The 26,021-nt window shown below is 50.0% G+C and overlaps 1 protein-coding gene across 9 annotated transcripts in view; it reads right to left on the bottom strand.

The window, feature by feature from the left end:
* Window positions 1-587: 587 nt before the first annotated feature.
* Window positions 588-26,021, bottom strand: part of Pnpla6 (patatin like phospholipase domain containing 6) — a 31,673-nt gene continuing 6,239 nt past the window's right edge. For 5 of the 9 annotated variants that reach the window (XM_052167445.1, XM_052167446.1, XM_052167449.1 and 2 more), the window contains 29 exons: window positions 25,794-25,934; window positions 25,542-25,701; window positions 25,036-25,116; window positions 24,764-24,892; window positions 24,452-24,532; window positions 24,196-24,361; window positions 23,827-23,910; window positions 23,108-23,217; window positions 22,809-22,976; window positions 22,645-22,722; window positions 14,224-14,429; window positions 13,829-13,960; window positions 13,631-13,754; window positions 13,306-13,419; window positions 13,086-13,161; window positions 11,066-11,206; window positions 10,826-10,889; window positions 10,074-10,242; window positions 9,691-9,873; window positions 9,023-9,141; window positions 8,680-8,836; window positions 8,266-8,382; window positions 8,114-8,183; window positions 7,553-7,669; window positions 3,297-3,598; window positions 2,569-2,685; window positions 2,263-2,359; window positions 2,032-2,141; window positions 588-901 (listed from right to left, as the gene is read on the bottom strand). In XM_052167445.1, the coding sequence (XP_052023405.1) occupies window positions 827-901; window positions 2,032-2,141; window positions 2,263-2,359; window positions 2,569-2,685; window positions 3,297-3,598; window positions 7,553-7,669; window positions 8,114-8,183; window positions 8,266-8,382; window positions 8,680-8,836; window positions 9,023-9,141; window positions 9,691-9,873; window positions 10,074-10,242; window positions 10,826-10,889; window positions 11,066-11,206; window positions 13,086-13,161; window positions 13,306-13,419; window positions 13,631-13,754; window positions 13,829-13,960; window positions 14,224-14,429; window positions 22,645-22,722; window positions 22,809-22,976; window positions 23,108-23,217; window positions 23,827-23,910; window positions 24,196-24,361; window positions 24,452-24,532; window positions 24,764-24,892; window positions 25,036-25,116; window positions 25,542-25,701; window positions 25,794-25,934 (3,688 nt within the window). In that variant the 3' untranslated portion in view covers window positions 588-826. Of the gene's footprint in view, window positions 902-2,031; window positions 2,142-2,262; window positions 2,360-2,568; window positions 2,686-3,296; window positions 3,599-7,552; window positions 7,670-7,752; window positions 7,870-8,113; window positions 8,184-8,265; window positions 8,383-8,679; window positions 8,837-9,022; window positions 9,142-9,690; window positions 9,874-10,073; window positions 10,243-10,825; window positions 10,890-11,065; window positions 11,207-13,085; window positions 13,162-13,305; window positions 13,420-13,630; window positions 13,755-13,828; window positions 13,961-14,223; window positions 14,430-22,644; window positions 22,723-22,808; window positions 22,977-23,107; window positions 23,218-23,826; window positions 23,911-24,195; window positions 24,362-24,451; window positions 24,533-24,763; window positions 24,893-25,035; window positions 25,117-25,541; window positions 25,702-25,793; window positions 25,935-26,021 lie in introns of all 9 variants that reach the window. The other 4 variants (XM_052167447.1, XM_052167444.1, XM_052167448.1 and 1 more) reach the window with 3 other exon arrangements.

The following is a 26,021-nucleotide window of genomic DNA, read 5'->3' as shown; positions in this document are numbered from 1 at the left end:
CAGTGCTTGGAACGACAGGCCTTCACCACCAGTCTGACTGAAAGGAAACTTTCAGAAAGTCCCATGTATACCCATGTCGTGAGCAGAGGTGGTGATCTTTTAGGACTTAGTTTGTAGTATATACTGTCACACATAGCCCCTGCACACAGTAGGACTGGCTGAAGCGCATAGCCTGTGGGAACTTTTTATTTTTCATTTTGTACCAGTGAAATGAAAGTGCAGGAAGAGTAGGCTACCAACCAGATGCCCTGGAGCTGGAGTTACAGTCAGTTGTGAGCCCGTTGGGTGGGCACTAGTCTTCTGCAAGGGCAGAGCACATTGTGCCCCTTCTGAGCTGTCTCTGCAGCCTCTGGCTGTGGAGATTTCGTAGGGAGAGTAAGACGTGCCTGAGACACCTTGGGATCATCCAAAAGCCAGGTCAGAAGAGACAGAGCGTGCTCAGAGCTTGTCTGGGGCCAGGGTGCGGCACACCCATGCGGGGACTGTCACCACAGTGGGACAATCTGTAGGCTCCCCCAGACTCAGCCCAACGTGCGAGCACAGACAGTGTCGTGAGGAGCCCCAGAAACCGAAAGACAACACCAGGCTGGTTTGAAAGGGGTGAGAGTTTATTGGGGGGAAGGTAACATAGTTGGTCAAAGGTCATCAGTGCAGTTCTGCCCTCCCCTTAGGGACAGGGCATGTCAGTCCAGTGTGTGTGGTCCTTGGAGCCAAGGGGGAAGGGCCCAGGGAGTGTCGCAGGATAGCAGCAGGAGTAATAGTGTGAGCTCCCCCCACAGGCTCACCCAAAACCCAGGCCAGGAGCAGGGGCTCCCTGTCAAAATCCTCAGGCGTCTGCTACTGAGCTGGCGGGCTCCTGAGGCAGAAAGCGCCGTTGCCGGAGTGTGGACTTCTCCTCCTCCTATGGGGACAGGCAATATATGTGTGCGGCCCAGACTGGGTGAGTGTCAGCCACGGTATCCACTTCGCGTCATCCTTATGAGAGCCACACTCACCACTCCAAACTAGTTTCATCTCAAGCCTTGCTTGGTAAATGCCACTTTAGAAACAACCAGTTTGTGGTGCATCGTGACACACTTCCTGGCCCAGGGCAGTTAACACACTGTGATGGTTAATTTTAATTGTCAACCTGACAGAATCTGGAATACGCTTGGAGTGGAGTCTCAATGAAGTAGTGCCTAAACCAGGCTGTTCTGGGAGCAGGAGGTGGTAGTGGTGGGGAGTGTATTTATGCAATTAACTGTGGTGGGAAGACCTGTCTACTGTGGGTGGCTCCATTCCCTACACAGGGCTGTAGAGTGAAGGCTCCTGCCTCCTTGATCCCCCTGCAAAGATTGAGTATAACCTTAAATTATGAGATAAATGGGGCTGGAGAGATGGCTCAGTGATTAAGAGCACCAACTACTCTTCCAAAGGTCCTAAGTTCAAATCCCAGCAACCACATGGTGGCTCACAACCATCCATAACAAGATCTGATGCCCTCTTCTGGAGTGTCTGAAGACAGTGTACTTACATATAATAAATAAATAAATCTTTAAAAAAAAAAAAAAAGCAGGGCGTTGGTGGCGCACGCCTATATTCCCAGCACTCTGGGAGGCAGAGGCAGGCGGATTTCTGAGTTCGAGGCCAGCCTGGTCTACAGAGTGAGTTCCAGGACAGCCAGGGCTACACAGAGAAACCCTGTCTCAAAAAACCAAATCCAAATATATATATATATATATATATATATATATATATATATATATATATATATATATATATATATGAGATAAATAAACCCTTTCTCTCCTGAGGTGTTCTGAAGAGTATTTTGTCACAGCAACAGCAGTAAAGCAATGTGAGTTTAGTTCATCAGTCCTAAGATGAGGAAACATGACTCTCCCTTCCCTGAACTTGTGTTCTCATATCACCCAGCAACGCACCCACACATACACACACACACACACACACAACTTCATTAGTTCCTTCCCACCTTCCCACTGCACAACTGATCTGCTGGGGACATGTGATCTTCGGGCTGTCCATTCTTACCACCTCTGAGGCAGTGCTAGGGCTGGCACCCTCAGGGGAGCCCCCTTCATCTCTGGAGCAGTCAGGTCCTGCATCTTCCTCATACTCTGTCAAGCAATCTGACTCCTCCCCTGGATAGGAAATATCAAGGTGCAGGTGAGAGACCTGGGCTGGGCTGGGATTTCCAGACATGCATGCCCCCCATTTCCAGGCCCAGCACCCCCAACTCTCAAGGGTCTCTTTAGCCCTCACCATCAGCACAGCCATCAGAGACGTAGCTTGTTGGTGGCTCAATCCGGGACACGATCTCAGCCAAGTCAGTGAATCCAGAGCTTGGGAAGGCAAGGATCTGTGGGGCGGGGCGGGTGAGCCTTTGGGAGTGGGGATGGCCAAAGGGGTTTAAGAGCTCAGAGGGGACTCTGAAGTGATGCCCGAGACCTGAGGGGCTCGGTAAAACTCAGGGATGTACTGGATCATCTGGGATTTCCAGAATAGAGGAGCTTGGGGTCCTGGAATCTCTGACTAAGTTTGGTCCCAGCAGAAGCATCACTGGCTTACATCTGCACGGCGACTCTCATTAAGGTCTGTAGATCTCCGGTCTGTGAGCATTTTCTCAATGACTTCACCACGGGTCCAGCCTCCAAACACAGCCTTTCCGTACTGGTAACCCACATCCTGCAGGAAACAAGGAGGCCGGGACTATGTCTGACACTACCCCTGCAGCTGTACGCTTCTGTCAGCTTCCTTCAACATCCCCATTTAAGTGCTTGACTTCTGGGAAAGCAGACATCTGAATTAAATCTATTTCAGAGTGATATGTAGCATACCTACACGAGACGGCAACGTGCAAAATTATTTTCAAGGTCTGAAACTATGCATTACATTTGTGAATAGTGTCATGACCTATGTCTACAGTAGACATTAGCCTATCATGGTACATCCTTCCAGTAATCAAAGAGGGACATCGGACATTTTAACTTGGAGCTTCTGGGCAGCAACTACTGATCAGTTTCAGTTGATGTGGGCTATGACTCGTTTTGCAGGGTCAGTAGCATATAACATATTGCTACATCCTTCTCCAGACCTATGGCAGACATTACTAGCTGATCACTGCTTTCACTCTCCACTTTTTAGAAATGACTTTAAAAACCACTACACAGGGCTTCAGGCAATGCATACAACAAATTTAGTGCAGATGTAGAATACATACAGCCATGTCCATATTGGATCTACTGCCAACATTACTGTTTGATTACCGATCTACTTCCCACAGCCCACCTACTTACATAGATCTGGTCAAACTTTCCAAAGTCCATGGTCTTGAAGCAGTCAATGGACGGACGGAGGTATTCGCAATAGGAGCTGGACTTGACGACTTCTAGCTGCCGCACACAGGACACATAGGCCAACCGGGACTGGATCTCAGCCATGTCTGGAACCTTTACCTTGTCTGCCCAGGGGTTTAGCCGTTTCCACAGCAACCACCAGCCAGACAGGCTGTCGCCATAGGTGCTGAGATCTGTCTCATCCTGGCTTCCAACGTCGATGGCAATGACTGTTTTGGCTCCCATGCTTCTGGCGATGTCCGCTGTGGAGCAGGGAGGTGAGCAGCCCCTCCCCACAGGAGCCCCGCAGGGCAGGGATGCCCGACCAGTCCCACAGACACCACAATGCAAATGGACACATGGAGGTTAGGGGTGGGGAGCATGCAAACACCATGCGGTCATGCAAATGACATGGAAATTTATGCAAATAAGCCAAGAGAAGATGGTCCAGTGAGAATGGCAGTTATGTTTATGTGTCAGTCTGTCTGCATGTCTGTGTACTACAGAGCCAACCCCAGCCCAAGGAAATACCAGTCTATCCAACTTTGTGTAGGTATCCTTGAGTTTATGTCCCTGGCACCTGCCTGTGAGTCTGTTTACATTCCTCTTCTCTGAGACCCTTTGGGAAGCACTATGTGTTCCTGCACCTGTATTTCTTGACAGGCCTGTCTGAATGCATGTCAGGAAATATCCACCTGTGTGTGTGTGTTTGTGTGTGTGTCGTGAGCAGGCTGAAGGTTAACAACGAGTGTCTTCCTCTATCACCTGACACCTTAAAAAAACAAAGGTGATGCACAGTTTTAATCCTAGCACTCAGGAAGCAGAGACAGGCAGATCTCTGAGTTCAAGGCCAGCCTGGTCTACAAAGTGAGTTCTAGGACTTTGAGGACTACACACAAAGAAACCCTGTCTTAAAAAAATTGTAAAACAAACAAAAGGTTTCTTTCTGTGTATGTAGGTGTGTGCCTGCATATGTTTATGTGCATACGTGTTCAATGCTTGCGGTGGCCAACAGAGGCATCAGGTGTCTCTGGAGATGGAGTTACAGGCAGTTGTGAGGATTGTAGGTGCTAGGATCAGAAATTAGGTTCTCTTCAAGAGCAGTGCGTACTCTTTTTTTTTTTTTTTTTTTTTTTTTTTTACTGAGACAGGGTTTCTCTGTGTAGCCCTGGCTGTCCTGGAACTCATTCTGTAGACCAGACTGGCCTCAAACTCAGAAATCCACCTGCCTCTGCTTCCTAAGTGCTAGGATTAAAGGCGTGCGCCACCACCGCTTAACTGCCAAGCCCTGCACCGTCTTTTTTTGAGACAAGGTGTCTCACTGAACCAGGAGTTCACCATTCCACTGGACTGCTGGCCAGTGAACCATGGGGATCCTCAAGTCTACTTCCCCTCCCTGCAAAGAGCTGGGGGTATGGATGTCCACCACGGTGACCATCTTTACATAGGTACTGGGATGGAACTCGGGTTATGTTTGTGACGTCCATAGAACCACTCTTCCAGCCCTGTATGTGTCGGCACATCCAAGTGTGCCTGTCTGCCTGGAGGTCTGTGAACACCTATGTGGGCACCATGGGAGGGCTGTGGCACCATGAGAAAACGCTCTTACTTCTTCTCTGAGTTTTCACCCCTGTTGTTGTTCGCCCACAGAGGCACAGACAAGAGGTATCATGGGGCGTGGCTATCCCAGTGAATCCTTATTTATACGCCAGGCTCGTGCCTACAATCCCAATGCTTGGGAAGTGGACAGAGGACGACTATAAACGCAAGATCATTCTCAGCTACGTAGCACACTGGAGGCCAGTTTGGGTTTGACAATAACAATTAACTAACTAACTAGCTAGCTAGCTAACTAACTAATCCAATAAATAAATAAACAAACATAGGGCCATCGAGGTGGCTCAGCAGGTGGAGCACTCACCAAACCATTGTAACCAGAGTTCAACTCCCAGGACCCATATTTTGGACTGAGAAAAATAACTCCTATAAATTGTCCTTCAGCCTCCATGTGCTGTAGTCACACACAAATAAATATGTAATTACAAAAAAAAAATCCTTTATTCATAAAGCCAAGCACCGGCTCAGATGCACACAGTGTGTGATAGCTGGCCAGATCCTGGTCTGTGAGATCAAATGTGTGTGTCTGCGCATAAGTAACTGATGTTTCTGGAACATACACTTTTGAGATGGAGGTTTTTTTTTTTTTTTTGAGACATGGTTTCTCTGTGTAGCCCTGGCTGTCCTGAAGCTCACTATGTAGACCAGGCTGGCCTCGAACTCAGAGACCTCTGCCTCTGGAGTGCTGGCATTACAGGTGTGAGCCACCACCGCCCACAAAGAGAATGAGGGTTTTTAGAGCTGCACTTGGATTTACCGCCCATCGATGCTTGTGAAGTCAGTAGGCATGCCGGGAATGTAGCGCAGTTAGAAGTGTCTGCACAGCACGGAAGCCCTGGGTTCCGTCCCTAGCACAAGTGAACTGGGCACGGTACAGCACATCTGTCATCTCAGCAGCCCAGAGGTAGAGGCAGGAGGGGCTGAAATTCAAGGTCATCTCTGATTACCTATCAAGTTTGAGGCCACCATGAACTACATGAGATCCTGTCTAAAAAAAGAAAGTCTTTAAGTTGGTGGGTGAAAAAATGCTTATCTCGTCCCATAGGTATCTATCTATTCAATCTTCAAGTCTAATCACACATATTCCACAGAGCGTGCAGGGAAGGTGTGGATGAATACACTGCTCAGTGTGGTGAATTCCATCTCAAGTATGTGTTTATACATACATGTGCATGTGCTTTACCTATGTAAGTACCTGAGAGAACAGGTGTGTACACGTAGAAGTGTGTTCTCTATGTATGTGCACATATAACTAGACAGCAGCTCTTGCCCATCACATGTCCATCTCTGTGTGTCCACTGTGACACCTGAGAATGGAAAGGTGTTTCATTGTTATTTATTTATAGACAGGGCTTCCTGTAGCTCAGGCTTGGAGTTCTCGGGTCTGGAACTCGATTTGCAGCTTAAAATGGCCTTGGGTTCCTGCTCCTCCTGCTTCTGGGGACAAGGGCACACCTGGTTTCATGTGATCAGGGAATAGAGACTGTGGGACTTTGTTACACTAGGCAAACTCTCTACTCACTGAGCTATTTCCTACTTCTAATTAAAAATACATATATATTTTGAGATAGGGTTTTGTGTAGCCTGGGATGGCCTCAAATCCATCTTGTAGCTAAGGAAGGCCTTGAACTTTTTTTTCTCTTTTTGTTTGTTTTCCAGACAGGGTTTCTCTGTTTAGTCCCTGGGTGTTCTGGAACTCACTCTGTATGTAGACCAGGCTGGCCTTGAACTCGGTAATCCACCTGCCTCTGCCTTCTAAGTGCTGTGATCACAGGTATGTGCTACCCTGTCTGATATTTGAACTTTTCTTGTCTTTCTTTTTTTAATTTTTTTATTTTTTTATTTTTTCGAGACAGGGTTTCTCTGTGTAGCCCTGCCTGTCCTGGAACTCACTCTGTAGACCAGGCTGGCCTCAAACTCAGAAATCTACCTGCCTCTGCCTTCCAAGTGCTAGGATCAAAGGCGTGCGCCACTACTGCCCGACATGTTTGAACTTTTCTTTCTTTCTTTCTTTCTTTCTTTCTTTCTTTCTTTCTTTCTTTCTTTCTTTCTTTCTTTCCTTCTTTCCTTCTTTCCTTCTTTCCTTCTTTCCTTCTTTCCTTCTTTCCTTCTTTCCTTCTTTCCTTCTTTCTTTCTTTCTTTCTTTCTTTCTTTCTTTCTTCCTTCCTTCCTTCCTTCCTTCCTTCCTTCCTTCCTTCCTTTCTTTCTTTCTTTCTTTCTTTTTTTTTTTGGTTTTTTCGAGACAGGGTTTTTCTGTGTAGCCCTGGCTGTCCTGGAACTCACTCTGTAGACCAGGCTGGCCTCGAACTCAGAAATCCACCTGCCTCTGCCTCTCAAGTGCTAGGATTACAGGCGTGCGCCACCACGCCCGGCATGTTTGAGCTTTTATGTTACTGTCCATACACACTCACATTTCTGTATGTGTGAGTATTTGCACGCATGCATGCGTGTCAGTCTATGTCCCTGTGCAAACTGTGTTTGTCCTCTCGAGCTTTTCCACTCATATGGACCGGTCCCGTCTGGTCTGCATGCACAGAAGTCAGTGTGGGCATGTGTGTGGAGACAGATGTCCTCGCAGATGCGAGTGGGCAGCCACTTGCCTGGCAGGTTGTTGATGTAGCCACCGTCCATGAGCAGGTGCCCATCCTTCGGGTCGCACAGCGGGGGCAGGTAGCCCGAGAGCGTCATGCTGGCACGCACATACCGCCACAGGGAGCCTGCCCGGTGGGACACAGACACAGACACGCACAGACACGCTCAGACACACTCGAGGGCCCGGCCAGCCTGTGGGCCCGCTGACCTGGAACGTTGTTAACGTAACACCCGTCCACCAGCAGGTGCCCGTCCTTGGGGTCGCAGAGTGGGGGCAGGTAGGGACAGTAGGAGGCACTGGCCCGGACGTAACGCCACACGCAGCCTGTGGGGGATGGCGGGAGGGGGTGAGGTGCCTGACAAGCCTCTTGGCTCCCCGCCCCTGAGAGTGGACATACCTGGGGCCTTCGGGACATTAGTGGGTGATGGTTAGTGATCGGTGGACGGGCCCAGGTGGACGGTCACTTGTGTTAACAACGTCCCAGGCGCTCAGCTGCCCCTCCCCTACAACCCGTCCCCATACAGCTGGCCAACATGGTTGTAGCAGGGCTCGGCAGGATGGTACCCACCATCTTTGTGGACACGCATGGCGGAGGCAGTGATGTCTGTGGTCACATTGAAGTAAGGCAGCCACAGGTCCTGGGAAGAGGTGAAAATCCAAAGTTGAAGAGGGTGGAAAACCTAAGGGAAGAGGCAGCGGGCCAGATCTGGGTGGACATACCTCAATCTGCTTATCCTGGAAGACACGGTGGATACTCCGGTTAAAGGCCGAGCCAGTAAACATGGAGGTGACCGGATATGTGAGGTCCAATACAGGCTCCAGTACAGAAGTCATGCTCTAGGAATCAAATGGTCAAAAGGAGTTGCTTAGAGTCACAGAGAGATCGTCACTCCAGAAATATCCACATCCACACAGGGCTTGAGGATACCACTGATTGCTCTAGCTGGAGTTTGGGGACTAGTGTCACAGAGAGTTCATCCAAGATCCCAGTGATATTTCTGTAAGGATGGAGGCAGAATTCCCAGTACAGGAACCCTAGCCCACACTACAGGATCAGGCTATGGTGTCTTCACAGCCTCCCGGCATTTTTTGGGCCCTGCAACCCCATCTCCTCACACCCCACACAAAACACACCTTGGCCCACTCTCGGGCTCGTTGTTTAGTCCGGCTGGCGCTGCGTTCCTCCGCATACAAGGCCCCGATGAAGGAGCCTATAGATGTGCCTCCCACAAGGTCGACTGGGACCCCCGCCTCCTCTAATGCCTTCAGCACCCCAATATGTGAGCAGCCTCTGCAGAATGGAGGGGACCCGGTAACAAGCTGGGGATCTGCGGGAACCTACCCCCAGGAATTCTCTTGTTCCCACTTCCCCTCCTGGAAAAAAAAAAACCTGTAGCCACGCTGTGGGGGTGTCTCCCAGGTAATAGGCTCCAGCCCTTACACATCCTGGTCCTACTCCTTAGGACACAGTACTTACCTGGCTCCGCCCCCACCCAGCACTAGAGCAATAGTGTTTCCTGTAAGCACTCGTGCCAAGCGGGAGAAGTCGCTGTGCCGGTCTGCACGCCTGGAGAAAACCTTCTCATACAGCTCATGCTAGGATCCAGGAGAGAATAAAGACGCATTAGACTGAGGTAACAGAGAACAACTCTAGGGGATCACTCAGGCACATACTTTGCTACCTCCCCACCACCACCCCAGATTCAGGCTGTCTCAGTTCCTGAAGCCCTGCTCCTAGACAGAGGAAGACATGCCTCTTAGGGGCCATTTCCAGGCCCTGTCCAAGCCTTGGTCCTGCCCCACTGTGGGGAACACTGTACCCCTAAACTACAACCTTTGGCAGATGCACCAAACGCAACCCAAGGTGGATGAGGGTGCAACATCAAGCCATGCACACAGGCGAAGGGGTGTGTCCCGAGACCGGAACTGAAGCAGCGGGAGTGCCACTCAGGGCCTTTCTTCCAGCCTCGCCCAAACCTCAGTCCCAGATGGAAGAACAGTTCTTCTCAGGCCTCCTTCCCTCACTAGAGGGGAAGCATCCCTCAGACTGTGCTTCCTCTCGACACACCCAAACCCAATCCCTTAGGTAGAAGCGGGTGAGGTAGGGGTTCCCCTGGGTTCCTTTGTTAGGACCCCACCCCTTACAAGCTTAGCTGGGCTGCGGCGTGAGAAGAGGCGGCGAGGGCAGCGCAGGTGCAGGTGCCCCGAGCACCAACTGCGCATGTTCAGCCACTCGACAGTGCGCGTGGGACCAGGGCCTTCCTCCCGGTGCAGCAAAACCAGTTGCTTCAAGGCACGCACGGCAGTGTTCTCCAGCATTTGCTCTAGCTATGGAAGGCAGAGACAGGTGGACTCATTGATACCTTCTCTGCCCACAGGTGACCAAGCTCAGCGCCCATCACAGGACAGCAGCGTTGAGTGTACACGGCCTTATACAGGCAGAGAAGGGCAAGGGAGGAGATCCTGAGGGGAGGAGAGCACCAGGGTAAGATGGCGGTGCGGGTAATCAGTGTATATCATCTCCAGACCTGACCGACAGTGGGCTCCTGGTCCCCCAAGCCCACAATGAGGATGCAGTCGGCCTGGCGTAAGCACCGCACAGTCCAAGGCGTCAGGGATGTGTCAGTCTGGTAGAGCACAATGCGATGGGCGTCTTCCTGCTGGGCCAGCCACCCTGACAGGCGGAATTCTTGAATGCTGGGATTCAATGAGGGAGGGAGTGTCATCTTGGAGCTGGCCTAGAGTTAGTCCCACACCCTCTCCCAATATAGAGATGGTGTGATCCTACTGCTGGGAATATTTAGACAATTCCAGGCCCCAGCAATTAAAATTCATGCCAAAGCAAGGAGTGGGGTTGGGGTGGGGTTGAAATGGGGACTCAGGTGTTGCAAAGGCGTAGGTATGTATATTTATCTTCATATATATTTGTTTTACATTACTTTGCCTTGTGAAATTATCAACAATGTCAAATGCCCAAGAACCACATAATCAAGTTACAAAGAAAAAAACCCAAACAATTAAAAAAAAAAAAACCTCATAATATTTTAAGTATGCTTCAAGCCACAGTATCTTACAACTATGAGAGCTACATATGGCCCTCGGGGGTTTCCAGTTTGACACCCTTGCTACCAAAAGGGAATTGCCCATGTGGTCTCCCTATTGATCCCACAGACAAGACTCCTCGAGTCAGAAGCCTAGTTCTCCAACAAGACTCTCCAATACAGGCCTTCCACCATTCCAGCCCCACTCCCCACTCCCCGCTCCCCGACCCCCCACACACCTATCCAGCGCTGAAGCCCCCAGGCGTGCCCGGATGATGTCACTGTTAAGGAGGAGCGTGGGACCTAGTGGTAGTTGAGGAATGGAAGTTAGAAACCCAGTTCAACGCTTGGGAGGCCTCTCCTAGACCAGGGCTCTTGTCACCCATCTCTGTGGATCCATCCCTTGGGAGCCCTTTCCCTCACACCTCCCACCCACTCACCCACACATGGTTCCACGGACAGACGGCCTGCTCACTCACCGATAGCTTGCAGAGCATGCTGCAGTTCCAGAGTAAAGGCCATCATGGGCACCTCGGCACACACGGGGAGGATGGCTACGGTGGACAGGTTGCTGGCTGGGTTGGTCAGCTCCGAGTGCTGCGGAACACTGAGTCCGGAGCCTGTTGAGACGCCAGCTGCAGGTCGGCTGAGCGGCTCTGAGTTTCCTCTTCCTCCCCACCACCTCCTCTCTGTCTCCCTTTCCTCCTCCTCTGCTCCCCACCTCTTCTCCTCACAGCCCCCATGCCTCCTCTACTCCTCTTCATCCCACTATGCCTCCCTTTTGTCCCCCAGCCTACAGCGCCTCACTCTCTGAGCTGTGATAACTCCACACTGAGGCCACGGTTGTAGTGCCCCACATACAATTCCATCCCTGGGTGTTTCCTGTTAGGACATGGCCAGTACCCTTCACTATAGGCCTTAATCTCAGTGAGACCCATTAGGCAATTTTGTTGTTGCTGTTCTTTTCTGAGGCGTGGTCTCACATAGCTGAGAATGGCCTTGATTGGCTGCCTCCTGCCCCCAACCTCTAAGTGCTGGGGTAACAGACATGTGCTATTGTAGCCAGCTACCCACTGTGCAGTGTTAGAACCATTCCCATCCACGGTGCCTGTGCAGAGCCATCCCATCCGGACTCAGGCTACTATGTCCCTACACTACCTTAGACAAGGTATGTGGTGACTCCTCGGTCACGTGTCAAATTTCTCACTAGCAGCCCAGCCGGAGTTTCCATTCCATCTCTTACCCAGGCACACTTTGCACTTTACTTGCTGGCTGGTTCTTCTCTTCCATATGACAACCTTAGTGAGCCCAAACACTTTCCTAGGCCCTGCTTTCCCTCTCAAATTACTCCTTGCTATGGTTCAGAAGCACCGGGCCCTGGACTGGGGCTGCAGGCCAGGGCTTGTCTTAGCATGTACACAGCTCTGGCTCCACCCACAACGTAAACCACGTGGTGGCATGACGCTTGTCATCTGAGCACTCAAAGCTAGGGGCAAGAGCATCAAAAACTCAAGGTCATCCTTGGCTACACAGTGAGTTCAAGGCCAGCCTGGGCAACATTAAACAAAGCTCCAAACCACCAAACCTTGTGTGGATCTTTCTACTTCTTTTCCATATCTAGTCTAGCTTCAGGTAAAGTGTGACGGCTCAGCCCACAGTCCTCAGAAGTCCTCGTCCAATCCGTCCTTCTTTCCCACTTCCTGCCTGCGGTCCGGTCCTGCGCATTATCTTGCCTTGTTTCCCTCCGTACTTACCAGCTCCTGATGTTGGGGTCTTTATGTATGTTTTTAAAATTACGTCTTTCCTACTTACATGACTTCAACCTTTATTTCCTGAATGTGAAGGTTATGTGGAGGAAAGGTCAGCAAAAATGCAGAAGCTCAGGTGCGTTTGGTGGCATGGCTCGAGCAGGCTGTACCGTGATTTACTCTAGCTCACAGGAACTACACTCCAGCATGGACAACCACACTTCTTAGCAGGCCAGTGTAATTCCCTTAGGGCCATGTGCCACCCACAAGCTCTTTCGCTATTGTGTTGTGATTTTTTTTTCCAGGATGCTCATATGATTCCATTGGGACCAGGAACCAGCCTCCCTGCTGGAGAATCCCACCCCCATGGACCTGAGAGACGGCTCTGCAGGTAAAGGTGTTGCTGTGAAACCCAACACCCTGAGTTGATGCTCAGGATCCACTTGGTGGAAGGTAGAAAACTGATTCCTCTGATCTTCACACGTGTGTGCTCACATGTGTGCACAGGTGCACTTGCGCGTGCACTCACGATAAATATGTAGTAAAAATGTTGTCCTTACTTTAAAAAAAAAAATCTGCCTGCTAAGACTTTTAGACCAATTAACAAACTGCCTAGAAACCAGGACTACATTTCCCAGCAAACACTAAACCCAACTTCTGGTTCCTGTCCCACCTCCAGTAAGATTTACAGTTGAACTCATGCCATTTGATAGCTATCCCTCACTGGGCCCTGCGGCTGTCAAACTCTCACCTGGAAAGGGTCCTTGCAACTGCTGCAGATTGCCTAGAATTTTCTGGCTTAGCAGATGAATAAGGCGGGTCACAACCTAAGGCAGAGGGTTGGGGAGGGAGAAGACAGTGATGTTCAGTGAGACGGAAAGGCTTGGGCTGCACCCTGACTGGGGCAGCCTGGCACATGGGGAGGCCCCGGGGAGGCCCCGGCCCCTGCAGTCCCTAACCAGAAGATGCACCTGTGGGTATCGACGTTTGATGTGGCCTAAAGTGCCCTCGGGGAGCTTGGCCAGTTCTGTGTCTCGCACAGCGTGGACAGTAGTGGCTCGTGGTTGCCGGGTCAGTGCCTCTACCTGGGATACAAAATAAGAACTCACCCAGGTTATAATGGGGACCTGAAGAGGCACAGAGGGTGGAGTCCAGACTCCAAGAACGAGCCAGGGAAGAGGTCTGGGCTGGTGCTAAAGTTGGGGTTGTGTTCTCCAATTCCATCAGATTACTCTGATGATGTGCACGTGGGTGAAGGGCCAACTATGCCTGGAGAGAGATGGGGGCTGCCCTTACCACGCCGATGAGATCCCCTCGGCCATACTCCCCAACTAGCTCCTTCTTGCCGCTGCCTCGTTGGATGACACTGCGGAGACGCCCATTGAGGACGATGTAGGTGCAGTCTGAACGGTCTCCCTGCCTGGGGTGGGAAGAGTGGAGAGTCAGACAAAGCTGTAGATAGGGTTTGAGTGGTGGACAGGATGAGGGTGGTACCTGTAGAGGGCGCGACCAGCCTCCACAGCTGTCCAGTCAATGGCAAAGTCCATCTGGCGCACGAAGGGGGACATCCTAGCAGCCACCGTGTGAGCTGCACTCAGCACCACACTGGGCTGGGCACGCATGATCCTGAAAGCAAAAAGGGGCGTGGGACCAGGCGTCCTTGGAGCACATTAAAAGGAATGAAGAAAACGGGTGTTGGTGTCGGAGTGAACCGGAAGGAACTCACATCTGCCCTAGGAGGTGTTGGGAGGCCCGATTTGGAGGCTACATCCTACCCTTCTAGAATCGGGTGGGGGAGTATGTTTTGCTCTCTTTCCCCTTGGAAAACAGTAACTGGGTTTTGGTCCTCCAGGTGCCATACCCCCCCTCCCCCCATAGCCAAGCCTTACTCATAGAAGTCGGATTTGGAGATCCTCAGGAAGGTGCAGTCTCTCTGGGCGCGCAGTGTGAAGATGAGCGGCTCACCGGTGAGCACCGCCAGTTGCCCCACCAGCTCCCCTGGCTGTGCGACGAACAGGCACACTTCCTCAGCCTTGTCAATCATGCGCTGGTACACGTGCAGGCAGCCCCAGAGCACGAAGTGCAGGCTTACATCCTGTGGGGGACAGAGGTTGGGAGGTGAGGTGAGCTAGCCTCAGTACCTCTCCCCTAAGCCCAGGTTAGTGCACCCCACAAGACAGCTTTAAAAGGGGCTAAGAGGAAACGGCTGGGGACATAGCTCCTACGGTAAAGAGCTTCTCTAGGGCACAGGAAGTCACAGCTTTTATCCCCCTCACCACATATGCAGACATCGTGTTGTGCACTATAATCCCAGTCCTTAGCATTCTGGAAGCTGAGATGGAAATGCATGTGGAAGAAGGTTCAGGGTCACCCTTGACTATGTAGCAAGTTTGAGACCACCCTGGGCTATCTGAGACCCTGTCTCAACAACACAAGTAAAAGAAAGATCAATAGTAAAAGACCACGCGAGCAGCCAAGTGTGGAGTCACACCTACAATCCTAGCACTCGTGAGGCTGAGGCGGGAAGACAGCTTGGGCTGGAAGCCAGCCAGAGCTACATAGGAAGTCCTTGTCTCAGAAATACGATGGGATAAAGCAAAATGATGTAGCACAGTTGTCAGATGCTTGATGAGCATGTCGGGCTCCACATTCAATCCCCACCACCACATAACCCAGATGCACGACCCCAGTTCCCAAAACTCAGGGTCATCCTCAGCTACAAACCCAGTCCAAGACCAGCCTGGGATATGGGAAGCCCTGCCATAATTTAAAATGTAGCTCACTAGAGCGATTTCAGAACACACATGAAGCCTGGAGTTCCATCCCCAGCACAATGCAGGTGCCTCGGCATACCCATAATCCCACGGTCAGAGCATGCAAACGTGGGGAAAGGGAAAGGCTTGATATTATGAGCAGCAATCAGTCTTTGCTTGATGTTCAGGGTAACTGTTCCCAGGGACGCCTTGTGGATACCAAAATTCTCAAAGCTTAATTCACCTGGACAAAATGGTCCTGGATTTGTATAGAACCTGTACACATCACACAGGAGACTCCTTAAGCCTATCTATAAATTTTTTTTTCTTTTTAAAGACAGGGTCTCACTATTACTTGTCTGCCATGGAAGTGCTATGTAGCCCTAGCACTCTAGAAACCCACCCATCTCTGCCCCTAGAGTGATGAGGTTAAAGGCAATGTGCTACCATGTCCAGCCTTTTTTTAAGATGTATTTTTGTTTTATGTGTATGAGTGTTTGTGTGATGTGTGTGTGTGTGTGTGTACATGCAGTGTAGAGAATAGAGGACACCTTGGGGGAGCCTGTTCTTTCCTTTCACCATGGGAGACCTGGGATTGAACTCACGTTGTCAGACTTGGCAGTAAGGACCTTTACCATATGTGCCATCTTGCCTAGCCCTGCTGAGGTTCCAAATAGCTCAGACTAGCCCAGCGGAATTCACTGTGTAGTCTAGGCTGGCCCTGAGCCTTCACAGTCCAGAAGAGGGTAATGGGTCCCTTGGATCTGGAATTACAAGCAGTTGTAAGTTATGTGGGAGCTGGGAGCTGAATCTGTGTCCTTTGGAAGAACAAGTGCCCCTGAGCCATCCACACTAAATCAAATCATTTTCAGTCCTTGTTGGTTGACGTCTGCAGACAGGATGATCCTATATAGGTATTTACGCCAGAATCGGCACCTAGGACAGACATTGCTAATAGATCACCAAATTCTTAGTCTAGAACTATGAATTCTTTTGAAAAGAAACCCAACAGGAGGCTGCAAAAGCGCACACAGAGCCAGGCCTGTGGCCGATTCCTGTAACCCCAGCTCTTTAGAGGCAGAGAAGGGAGATGGGAAAGGCCACTGTTAGCCACGTACAGAGCTCGAGGCTACACTCAGCCACATGAAAGAGCTCAAAGCCACCTTGCAATGTGAGATCCTCTCTCACAAAAATAAATTTATGGAGACAGAAAGATTAGTGATTGCCTGGCCTGTGGTGCGTGGTTGGTAGCTAAAGGAATGAGATCTTTTCAAGGTGATCAAATGTTTTAAAATTGATCTCACAACTCATTGAATGTACAAGAACTCAGCAAAGTGTACTTTCAATAGGCAAACTATGTGAGTTACGAAGTACTATTCAATAACGGGATGCCCTTGAGAAGATCCTCTTTGGGGCTTTTGCCAGGACTCAGAGTAAAGGCCCCACGCTTCACAGCCAAATCCATTCGCTGGGCCCCACACAGTGGAAGGAGAGAACTGACTTTCAAAGCCTGTCTTCTGATCAACACTTACAGGATGGGGCATATATGCCCACATATATACTCACACAAAAATAAAGAAGGTAATAAGCCTTTAAAGCAGTAGCGTTCTCCGTCGCTCCTGTGTAACTATCCCATTTGATCCCCCAGCTGCGTTTCTTTTCTACACGGGCCATATTTCTTTCCATCCCGAGATATTGTAAAGTATTTTTCTTTTGTTCATCTCCATTCCCACCCTGTGCTGGGGTTCAGTCTTCAGTCAGGCATGGTGCTGAGGTCAGCACTTAGGAGGCAGAGGCAAGAGGGGTTCTGGCTCAGGGCCAGCCTAGACTACACAGTGAATTCCGCTGGGCTAGCCTGAGCTATTTGGAACCTCAGCAGGGCTAGGCAAGATGGCACATATGGTAAAGGTCCTTACTGCCAAGTCTGACAACGTGAGTTCAATCCCAGGACTCCCATGGTGAAAGGAAAGAACAGGCTCCCCCAAAGTGTCCTCTATTCTCTACACTGCATGTACACACACACACACACACACACACACACACACACACAATGTGTGGAATGAAAAGAAAGAAAGAAAAAAAAGTCCTGGATATTCAAAAGCTAGGCATTGTCACCCCAGGACCTTTGCAGAATTTGCTTTCTATCTAGACTGAACTTTGCTCCATCTGTACCTAACTAATTTCCTCGCTCTACCTCCTTTGCTGGTGGCCACAACCTTAGAGGCCCTGCCCTGTTTAATCCAGTCTTTGTAGTGCCAAGAATGTGTTCTTTGAAGCTCTCAGCCCTCTGAGTTTACAAGGATTTATATGCACCTTTGAGTGACGTCCACCAGACCTGCTGACGGACTTACCAGACACACAACTCTTTCTTGCCTCTGTCTAGCAAGTAGGACAGGATCGTCAACATGGCATCTGCTCAGTAAATGTATCTCTCTTTTGTGGCTAGCCTGTCCATCAAAATGCACCCTAGCCCCACCCCTTTATAAATGAGGAACTGAAACTACCCAGAGATGGGAAGATCTTTTTCTATCAACCACACCAACCTGTCTGATGTCAAAGGACCAACAGTACTGAGGGGCAAAGTAAAAAATGCATACATGCATATGACCTTCTAAGATGATTTCCAGATAGTGTGTGGATTACACATGAGCATTACTGAAATCAGGCTTGTTACTGAATTGGGAGCATGGGTGCACAGGTGTGTGTGTGTGTCTGAAAGCCAACGGGCTAGCCTCAGATGTTATTCCTCAGATGCTGTCCATCTTGTTGTTCTTTGTTTGAGACAGGGTCTCATTATGTGTCCCTGGCTGGCCTAGAACTCACTGTGAAGGCTAGGCTGGCCTCAAACACATGGAGATCTCTCTGCCTTTACCTCAGGAATGTTGCGGTTAAGGGCATGTGTCCCTGCCCCGGCTCACTTTGTCTTTCAGTGTTTTGAGAAAAGGTTTCACACTGGGCCCGGTGCTACTTAGGTCAGGCTAGGTGACCAGTAAGCCTGAGGTCTGCTGCTCTCTTGGCCCACCCGTGGTGAGGTTACAAACAAACATGACCCCAGTTTTTCATGTGGGTGCTAGGGATTTGAACTCCAGTCCTTGGGATTACATACCAAGTGTTTACCAATGAGCTGCCATTGATTGCCAACCCTAGATTAGGAACATGTCCGTGCAGAAGTTCTTGGGACCTTGAACAAGCTAAAGAACTCACTCAGGATGTCCAAGAAAAGATAAAACAGCCTTTCTCAAAAACCTGTTTCACTAGATCCCTTGTTCTAATACAGGTTGAGAATCCCTTGAGTGTTTTGTATTTTGAATTTTCCCACTGGACTTTGGAATATTTGCAGAAGAAAAATGAAGTCTCTTGGCAACAGGTCTAAACAGGTGTTATTTTTCTCTCATATACACCTTATATGCAAAACCTTAGGATAACTCTTTTTAGTTTACTTTTTAGGGACATTGTCTTTTATAGCCCAAGCTGGTGTCACTCTTGCTATGTAGTTGAGAAGGACCTTAAATTCTCCCACTCTTCCTGCCTCTACCTCCCTAGCACTGGGATTATGGGCAAATACCACTATACCAGGCCTTGAATTTTAATGTGGAAATGTGGTTCTAGGGATCAAAGCCACGTCCCTGTGCTTACAAAGCACACACATTACCAACCAAGCCATTCTTCCAACCCCCTTAAGGGTAATTTTTTAAAAGATTTATTTATTTATTTGTTTATTTATTTATTTATTTATTTATTTATTTAATGTATGAGTACACTGTACTGTCTTCAGACACATTAGAAGACGGCATCAGATCCCATAACAGATGGTTGTGAGCCACCATGTGGTGCTGGGAATTGAACTCGGGACCTCTGGAAGAGCAGTCAGTGCTTTTAACCGCTGAGCCATCTCTCCAGCCCCAGGTAATTTCACACACTATGTTTACTGCTTCTATTTGACTACAGTCTATCCCAGGTCAGGTGTGCACTTCCCTACTTACGAGAAACACAAGGCTTTGGATTTGGGAGCACTGTAGATTTGAAATTTTCCATTATGGATACTGAGCCTTAAAGATGGTATAGAACTCTCAGTTGGGAAGATTCTTCTGTACAACAGTGTTGACACTATCGATACTTTAGTTTGGACGATTCCTTCCACTACCTGGTGATTCTAGGATCCTAGATAAGGCGCAAACACAGGATTCTTGTGTACACTAGCAACAATGACTCGGTGGCTGAGGGTGCATAGTGCTATGGTAGGGGACTCAAGTCTGCTTCCCAGGACCAGTGTAGACATCAACCACACTGCTCATAACTCCAGACCCAAGGCAAGGTAATGAATGCCTCTGGCCTTCACAGTCACCTGTACTTACATGCAAATACCAACACACATAGTTTTTAAAATAAAAATATTTTTGACAGAGGGTCTTACTATATAGACCAGGCTGGCCTCATACTCACAGAGATCCAATTGCCTCTGCCTCCCAACTGCTGGCACTAACAGTGTATACCAACACTCAATTAAAATAAATATATCCATTTTTTAAAATGCTGGAGCAGGGAGGGGTAGCTCAGTGGTAGAGGTAGAGCACTTGCTTAGCATGTGCAAAGGTCTGTCTGTCTGTCTGTCTATCTATCTATCACACACACACATACACACACACACACAGACTCTCTCTCTCTCTCTCTCTCTCTCTTTCTCTCTCTCTCTCTCTCTCCTGCCTCATTTTGTGTCAAACTGACACAAGCTAAGGTCATCAGAGAAAAAAGAGCCTCTCTTAAAGAAATGCCTCCATGAGATCCAGCTGTAAGGCACTTTCTCAATTAGTGATCAGTGGCAGAGGGCTTAGTTCATTGTGGGTGGTGCCATCCCTGGGTTGGTGATCCTGGGTTCTATGAGAGCAGGCTGAGCGAACCAGAGGAAGCAAGCCGGTAAGCAGCGCCCTCCACAGCCTCTGCATCAGCTCCCGCCTTCAGTGATGAACAGCAAATGGGGAGGCGTGAGCCAAACACATCCTGTCCTCCCCAGCGCGTGTGACCTCACTTCTTCAGCTCACCCACTCGGGACCACACAGGATTGCTGTCAAACTCATCTGACTTCCTCTCCTGGAAGGAGCCCGTGCCTCTGTGAGCAGCAGAGGGGAAGACGGAACACCCGCCTGGAGTGATAGAACCTCTCAACTAGACAATAGGGAGCACACACAATAGGGAGCACACACAATAGGGAGCACACACAATAGGGAGCACACTCCACTTGACTGCCTTCAACTCCAGTCCAGGTTCTCAGGGTCTCTCTCATTGCTGGTGTCGACTGTCATAAGGACACACCAAGCTACAAGGCCCTATAAAGCTTTTCCTAGGATTTCACCTTGGCATTGATTCCAGGAGCTGATTGGTTCATCTTAGTGACTGAGGACCCTGAGAACGTTCTAGTCTTTGCCCAGAGTCACATGGGGAATTGCAGACAAAGTGTGGGTTTCAACTTAGGGGTTGGGAACCAACTCAGCTGTTAAAGGACTTGCTACTAAAGTGTGAGGATCATAATTCAGATCCCACATAAATGTCAGCTAGGCGTAGCAGACCACCTCTAATTCCAACCTCAAGAGGACACTGGATCGCCAGCACAAGCTAGCCAGAGATGAAGTGTATTGGTGAACTCTGTGTTGGAATGAAGATGTTGGTAGAGGATAATTCCTGACATCTAACATGAGCTTCTAAATGGATGCATCCGTGTGTACATGCGTGCATTCATACGTGCACCAACACAGTGGGAAAAAGGTATATATGTATGTATGTATGTATATATAAACATAAAATATAGGGAAAAATGTAGATTTTACTTCTCAGCCATTTCCCTCTTCCACATCTGAATGTGAGATCCTAGCCTCACAGTCTCTTCCCTTAGTGGGCCTCAGATTCCTCATTAAAAGAATGGAAGAAGAGGGAAACATTGCCACAGCCCTGATGCTATCAGGAGGCTACAAAAGGGTGCCCCAGGACTACACAGCAACCATCCTACAAGTGCGGACAACAGAAACAATACAGACGGAGTTGGAGTGTTGTTCGGTGGCCAAGCACTTTCCTAGCATGTGTGAAGTGCTGGGTGCCGTGCCCAGTGCCAACATTACTAGAAGGAGTAATACTAATTATAAAGACGAAAGGCCAACCTAACTCCACGCCAAGTTCCACAGCCAAGGCAGACACAATTAATTGATGACCGCTGTATCCTTCCTCTGTATTTTTCTTTAGAGAAGTGAGAATTTATGGACTCTGGGTCAACTTTGTACACACACTCTCACACACACACACACTCACACTCATGCACACGTGTGTACACACACACTCACACACACTCACACACACACACATACTCACGCACACTCGTACACACAGGCACTCACACACTCACACACACACATACACACTCACACACACTCTCACACATACACACTCACATACACACACTCACACTCTCTCACACACACACTCACACACAGACACACTTACACACACATACACACACTCACACACACTCACTATCACACATTCTCACACATACACACTCACATATACACACTCACACTCTCTCACACACACATACTCACACACACTCTCACACATACACACACTCACATACACACACACACATACACACACACACTCACACACTCTCTCTCTCTCTCTCACGCGCACACACACACACACACACACACCTGATCTCTATTTAGGGATAAGGGGGTGAAGGCTTAGCAGCCCAATGGCATTTGAGGTAAAGGGAGAAGGTGAAGTTCATAAGACCCTGTATGGATAGGGCATACACACTGCAGGATTTTCCCTGTCCAAATTACATTAGTGCAGAGAAGGCCTGTGATTGGACAGGGAAAGGGGCGGAGCTAAGAGTTGGGGGCGGAGCATCCAGGAGGGAAGGGGAAGAGCCACGTCCACAGACATGAATCTATGTGCCAATTTCCAGCCACAAACAGCTATGATTTCACAACAAGGTCAGACATATTGGGATAAAGCTTTTAACATTATCAACTGGCGCTGAAATTACTGTACTGGCATCTTGTACATTGTGATTTTATTGATATATAAATCTGATTGGTTAATTAAGCTTTAAGAGTCTTGATTCTTGTGGATAATTAGGTGTTGAGATGGCTGAGCGTGGGGTGTGTGGGGTGTTGCGTGGAAGTGAGAGGTGCTTGGGACCCCCACCAGAGAGGTGGCCTGGCAGGGGCAGGAGAGCTGGCAGCTCGCTTTTTAATATTTCCTGCAACACATACATAATGGTGCATGCCTTTAATCCTAGCAGGCGGGGCAGAGGCAGGTGGATCTCTCATGAGCACAAGACTAGCTTGGTCTACACAGTGAGTTCTAGGCAAGTCAAGGATACACAGTGAGATCCTGCTTCAAAACAACGCAACATAACCTCCCAGGGTAAGAGGCTAAAAACTACGGGGATGAGAAGTTAACCACTGCGAAAGGAAAGCAGCAATCACTACATAACGGTCAGAGGTCAGAGGTCAGAGGTCAGAGGATAAGCTCTGGGTATCCCAGATCAAGGGTCAGCCTTACCTGATCCCCCTGGCGGGCTATGATGGTGCCTGCTTTGGCATGATGTAGCAAGACTCTGCTGTTCAGTAGAGAGGGGTCCTGGGGAGGAAGAGGAGTTGAGGGGGGCCCAGCCAGGCCTTCCGCCTGCCTCCCTCATGCCCTGTATCCCTCCACAGTCTGCTCACCTCAATCCTCATCAGTTTGGCTAGCTCCCTCTTTGCAGCCTCAAAGATGCTGCTTGTCTGGCGGCCCTGGTAGGGCCCAAAGGGACATCCACCTGTGGCCGATTCATCCTCACAGTAGCTATATTCACAGGCACCCGCTGGTTGCTCCCGGAGCTCCTGAGTGGGGGTCTGGGTAAGGCAGGACTTGTGATTTCCTGTTGTGCCCTCCCAACTAACCTTTTCAAGTGAATTGCCAACTGGCCAAGGCCAGAGGTCTGCAAGGGAGGTTGTGGTGAGATGGGAGAAAAGAGAGACCTCACCCTAGGGGACGCCGTCTGAGATCCTCCAGATGCTTCTTCTTGAAGGGAAACAGATATCCGGCCACGCTCATAGGCCATGTCAAAGTCAGAACGAGGGCCACCTTGCAAGCCTATGCGTGGAGAAGAGGCAATAAAGAAGGGGGTGGGGTGGAGCTCAGTGATGAAGCATTTGGCTAGAATGTGTGAGGTCCTGGATTCTACCCCCAGCTCCAAAGTAAATAAGTAAAAAAAAAAAAATAATAATAATAATGTTAACGTTGCAACCATGACAGACATGACTAGTCGATGACCACACTTTACCTCTGCATCTTTCTTAACAGTTGGGAGGAGAATGATCTCAAAGCATATCCACCAAAAAATTAGAACCAAGAAGTAGGGTCTATACACTCATGTTGTAGGCAAGGACACAAAATCAAGACTGAAAACAGCATGTCCTAGATCCAAATCTAGCCTCCCCCTCCCCTTTTTTAAAAAAGATTTATTTATTTATTATATGTAAGTACACTGTAGCTATCCTCAGACACTCCCAAAGAGGGAGCCAGATCTCATTACAGATGGCTGTGAGCCACCATGTGGTGGCTGGGATTTGAACTCAGGACCTTTGAAAGAACAGTCGGTGCTCTTAGCCGCTGAGCCATCTCTCCAGCCCCACATCTAGACCCTCGACAGTCCTTTCCATACTATCCACCCTTTACTTCCTGCCCACCAGGGATCCAAACCTGAGATGTCGACTGGCATGGAGATGCAGCGGCTCAGCAGAGGGGCTGGGGGGGCTTCTAAGGATGTGGGCTTCACAGGATCCCCTGGGGGGAGACAAGTGCTCAGGATTCTGCCCTCAAATCCCTAGGCCTCAAGCCAGGACTAGGGAGAGTGAGAAACAGAAGACATCTGGAGGATCAATTCACATCTGCAAAATTAGCCTCAGCGTGTAAGGGTCTGATGCATCAAACTTGCTGACAGAGTTCTAGCACTGGGACCCCCAACGTAGAGAGAGAGAACCCCTGAAAGTTGCTATGTGACATTCACTGCTTTCTATAGCTATGAAATAAATAAACGTGATAGTGGTAGGTAGGAGCTATCTCGAGTACCTGCAGGCCCAGGCAGAGGAGCCCCAGTGGGGTCCAGGGGCCGGCCAGAGGTCTCCTTTGCAGTCTCCTCGGTACCTGAGGTGCTGACTACCCGCTTAGAGCCACGGACAGGGCTGGTTCGGGCCGGGAGGCCAGGGCTGGGGAAGAGGCGTAGGGGCTGGATCTCCTGCGGTGGAGTAGAGGCAGAGTCATTTATAGCATATTTAAATGCCCCTCATTGAGTCTCCACACCCTCTTGTGCCTGCGTCCAACTCACGTGGCTGAAGAGTTCATTGGTCAGACCCAGGTAATTGTGAAGCGCCAGGAAAGTGACTCTCTGTAGCCTCACCATGATGATCTGCAAGGGCGAGGGCGGGGCGAGGAGAGAGGCGTGGTCGGGGCGAGGAGAGAGGCGTGGTCAGGCGAGAGAGCAGTCAGCAGCCTCCGCAGGGGTAACAGGGGTCGGGCTGCACAGCGGTGATAAGCAGTAAGTACTGCCTGACTGCTACCGCGCTGATGCCCGGGATAAGCAGGACGGTACAAGGGTGGGTTGCTTTGCCACCGCGGAGGAGTTGAAAGGCAGCCTGACCTGCACCACTCGCACCAGACTCTCAGGGTACTTGGTGAAGACGGCAGAGAAGGCTTCTACTGGGAGTCTCAGCACTGTAGAGTCACGTGCGGCCCTAGCTGACACAGTCCGCTGGGGATGCTGGTGACCCTGGGAGATGTGCGGGAAGAAAGAGACAGAGATCAGAATCTGTGAGACCATTCCCTGCTCCTTACGCCCTTCGTGGTTCAAGCGACAAGCGCAGCATCAGGGCCCCCACCCTTCTACCCAGCTCCCTTAAAACTCTCACTCACGGTGATGACATCAAGGATGCTCAGAAGGCTGTTGACGCTGTCTCCGGGGACCACCTCCTTCACCACACACTCCTTCCCATCCTGAGACAAGGGGCCACAGACCAATGCCAGCCTCCTAGTGGCTGCCACCGCACCTCATCTCCCACTCACCCCAGTAATAATCAAATTCACAACCCCCTAACCAGTTGCTGTTTCCTGCACATGCCATTCTGCCCGTCTGTTGGATCTTCCCAAATGGTCACTGAGTCCTCTGATATTTCTATAGCCCTACACATAACAGGCAAGTACTCATCAGTGAGCACTTTGCTGGGGGACTCTAGAAGGGGGGGGGGCCCAACCTCTAAGCCCCACCTGTTACCCTCACTGGCAAAGGCTCCATCTACCACTGGGCTCCACACTAAGCCACCATTGACCTGACCTCTGACTGCATATAACCTAGAAGCGCTAACACCAGGAGGAACGCCCAGTGCCCAGCCTCCTACGGTGGCCCCGCAAGGTCCACTCACAGGCCCTGGGAGGCAGAGCTCCAGCAGACCGTCTTGAACCACGTAGATGCTGGCATCTGGCTGACCAGGCCGAAAGACGTAGTCCCCCTGCCCGAGACGCTGGAAGACCATGTGTCGGCAGAGCTCCAGGAAGAGTGGTTTCTCAAAGTGACCCAGCACCCTAGAAGATGGGCGGTGGGAAAGGGGTGGAGGAGGTCAAGGTCGTCCCAGGCTCTGAAGGGACCCTCAAAACACCCAGACCCCGACACTTACCGAACATTCTTGAGCATGTAGAGCACCTCAGAGGGTAGGTGGGAATTGGCCAGGTCCCCCTCTGTGAGGTCAGCCTCCAGCACTGAAGGCGGCGGCTCCTTCCGTTGTAGGGTCGGAGTCTCCTTTTGGATACGCAAGATCCTGATGGGAGGAGGTTAGAACAGTGGTTCTCAACCTTCCTAATGCTGTGACCCTTTGACATAAAGTTCCTCATGCTGTGGTGACCCA

Source organism: Apodemus sylvaticus, chromosome 22, assembly GCF_947179515.1.
Source record: "Apodemus sylvaticus chromosome 22, mApoSyl1.1, whole genome shotgun sequence".
Classification (NCBI taxonomy): Eukaryota; Metazoa; Chordata; class Mammalia; order Rodentia; family Muridae; genus Apodemus; species Apodemus sylvaticus.
Note: the sequence above shows the minus strand (reverse complement) of the source record. Positions and strands in the feature narration are given on the sequence as shown.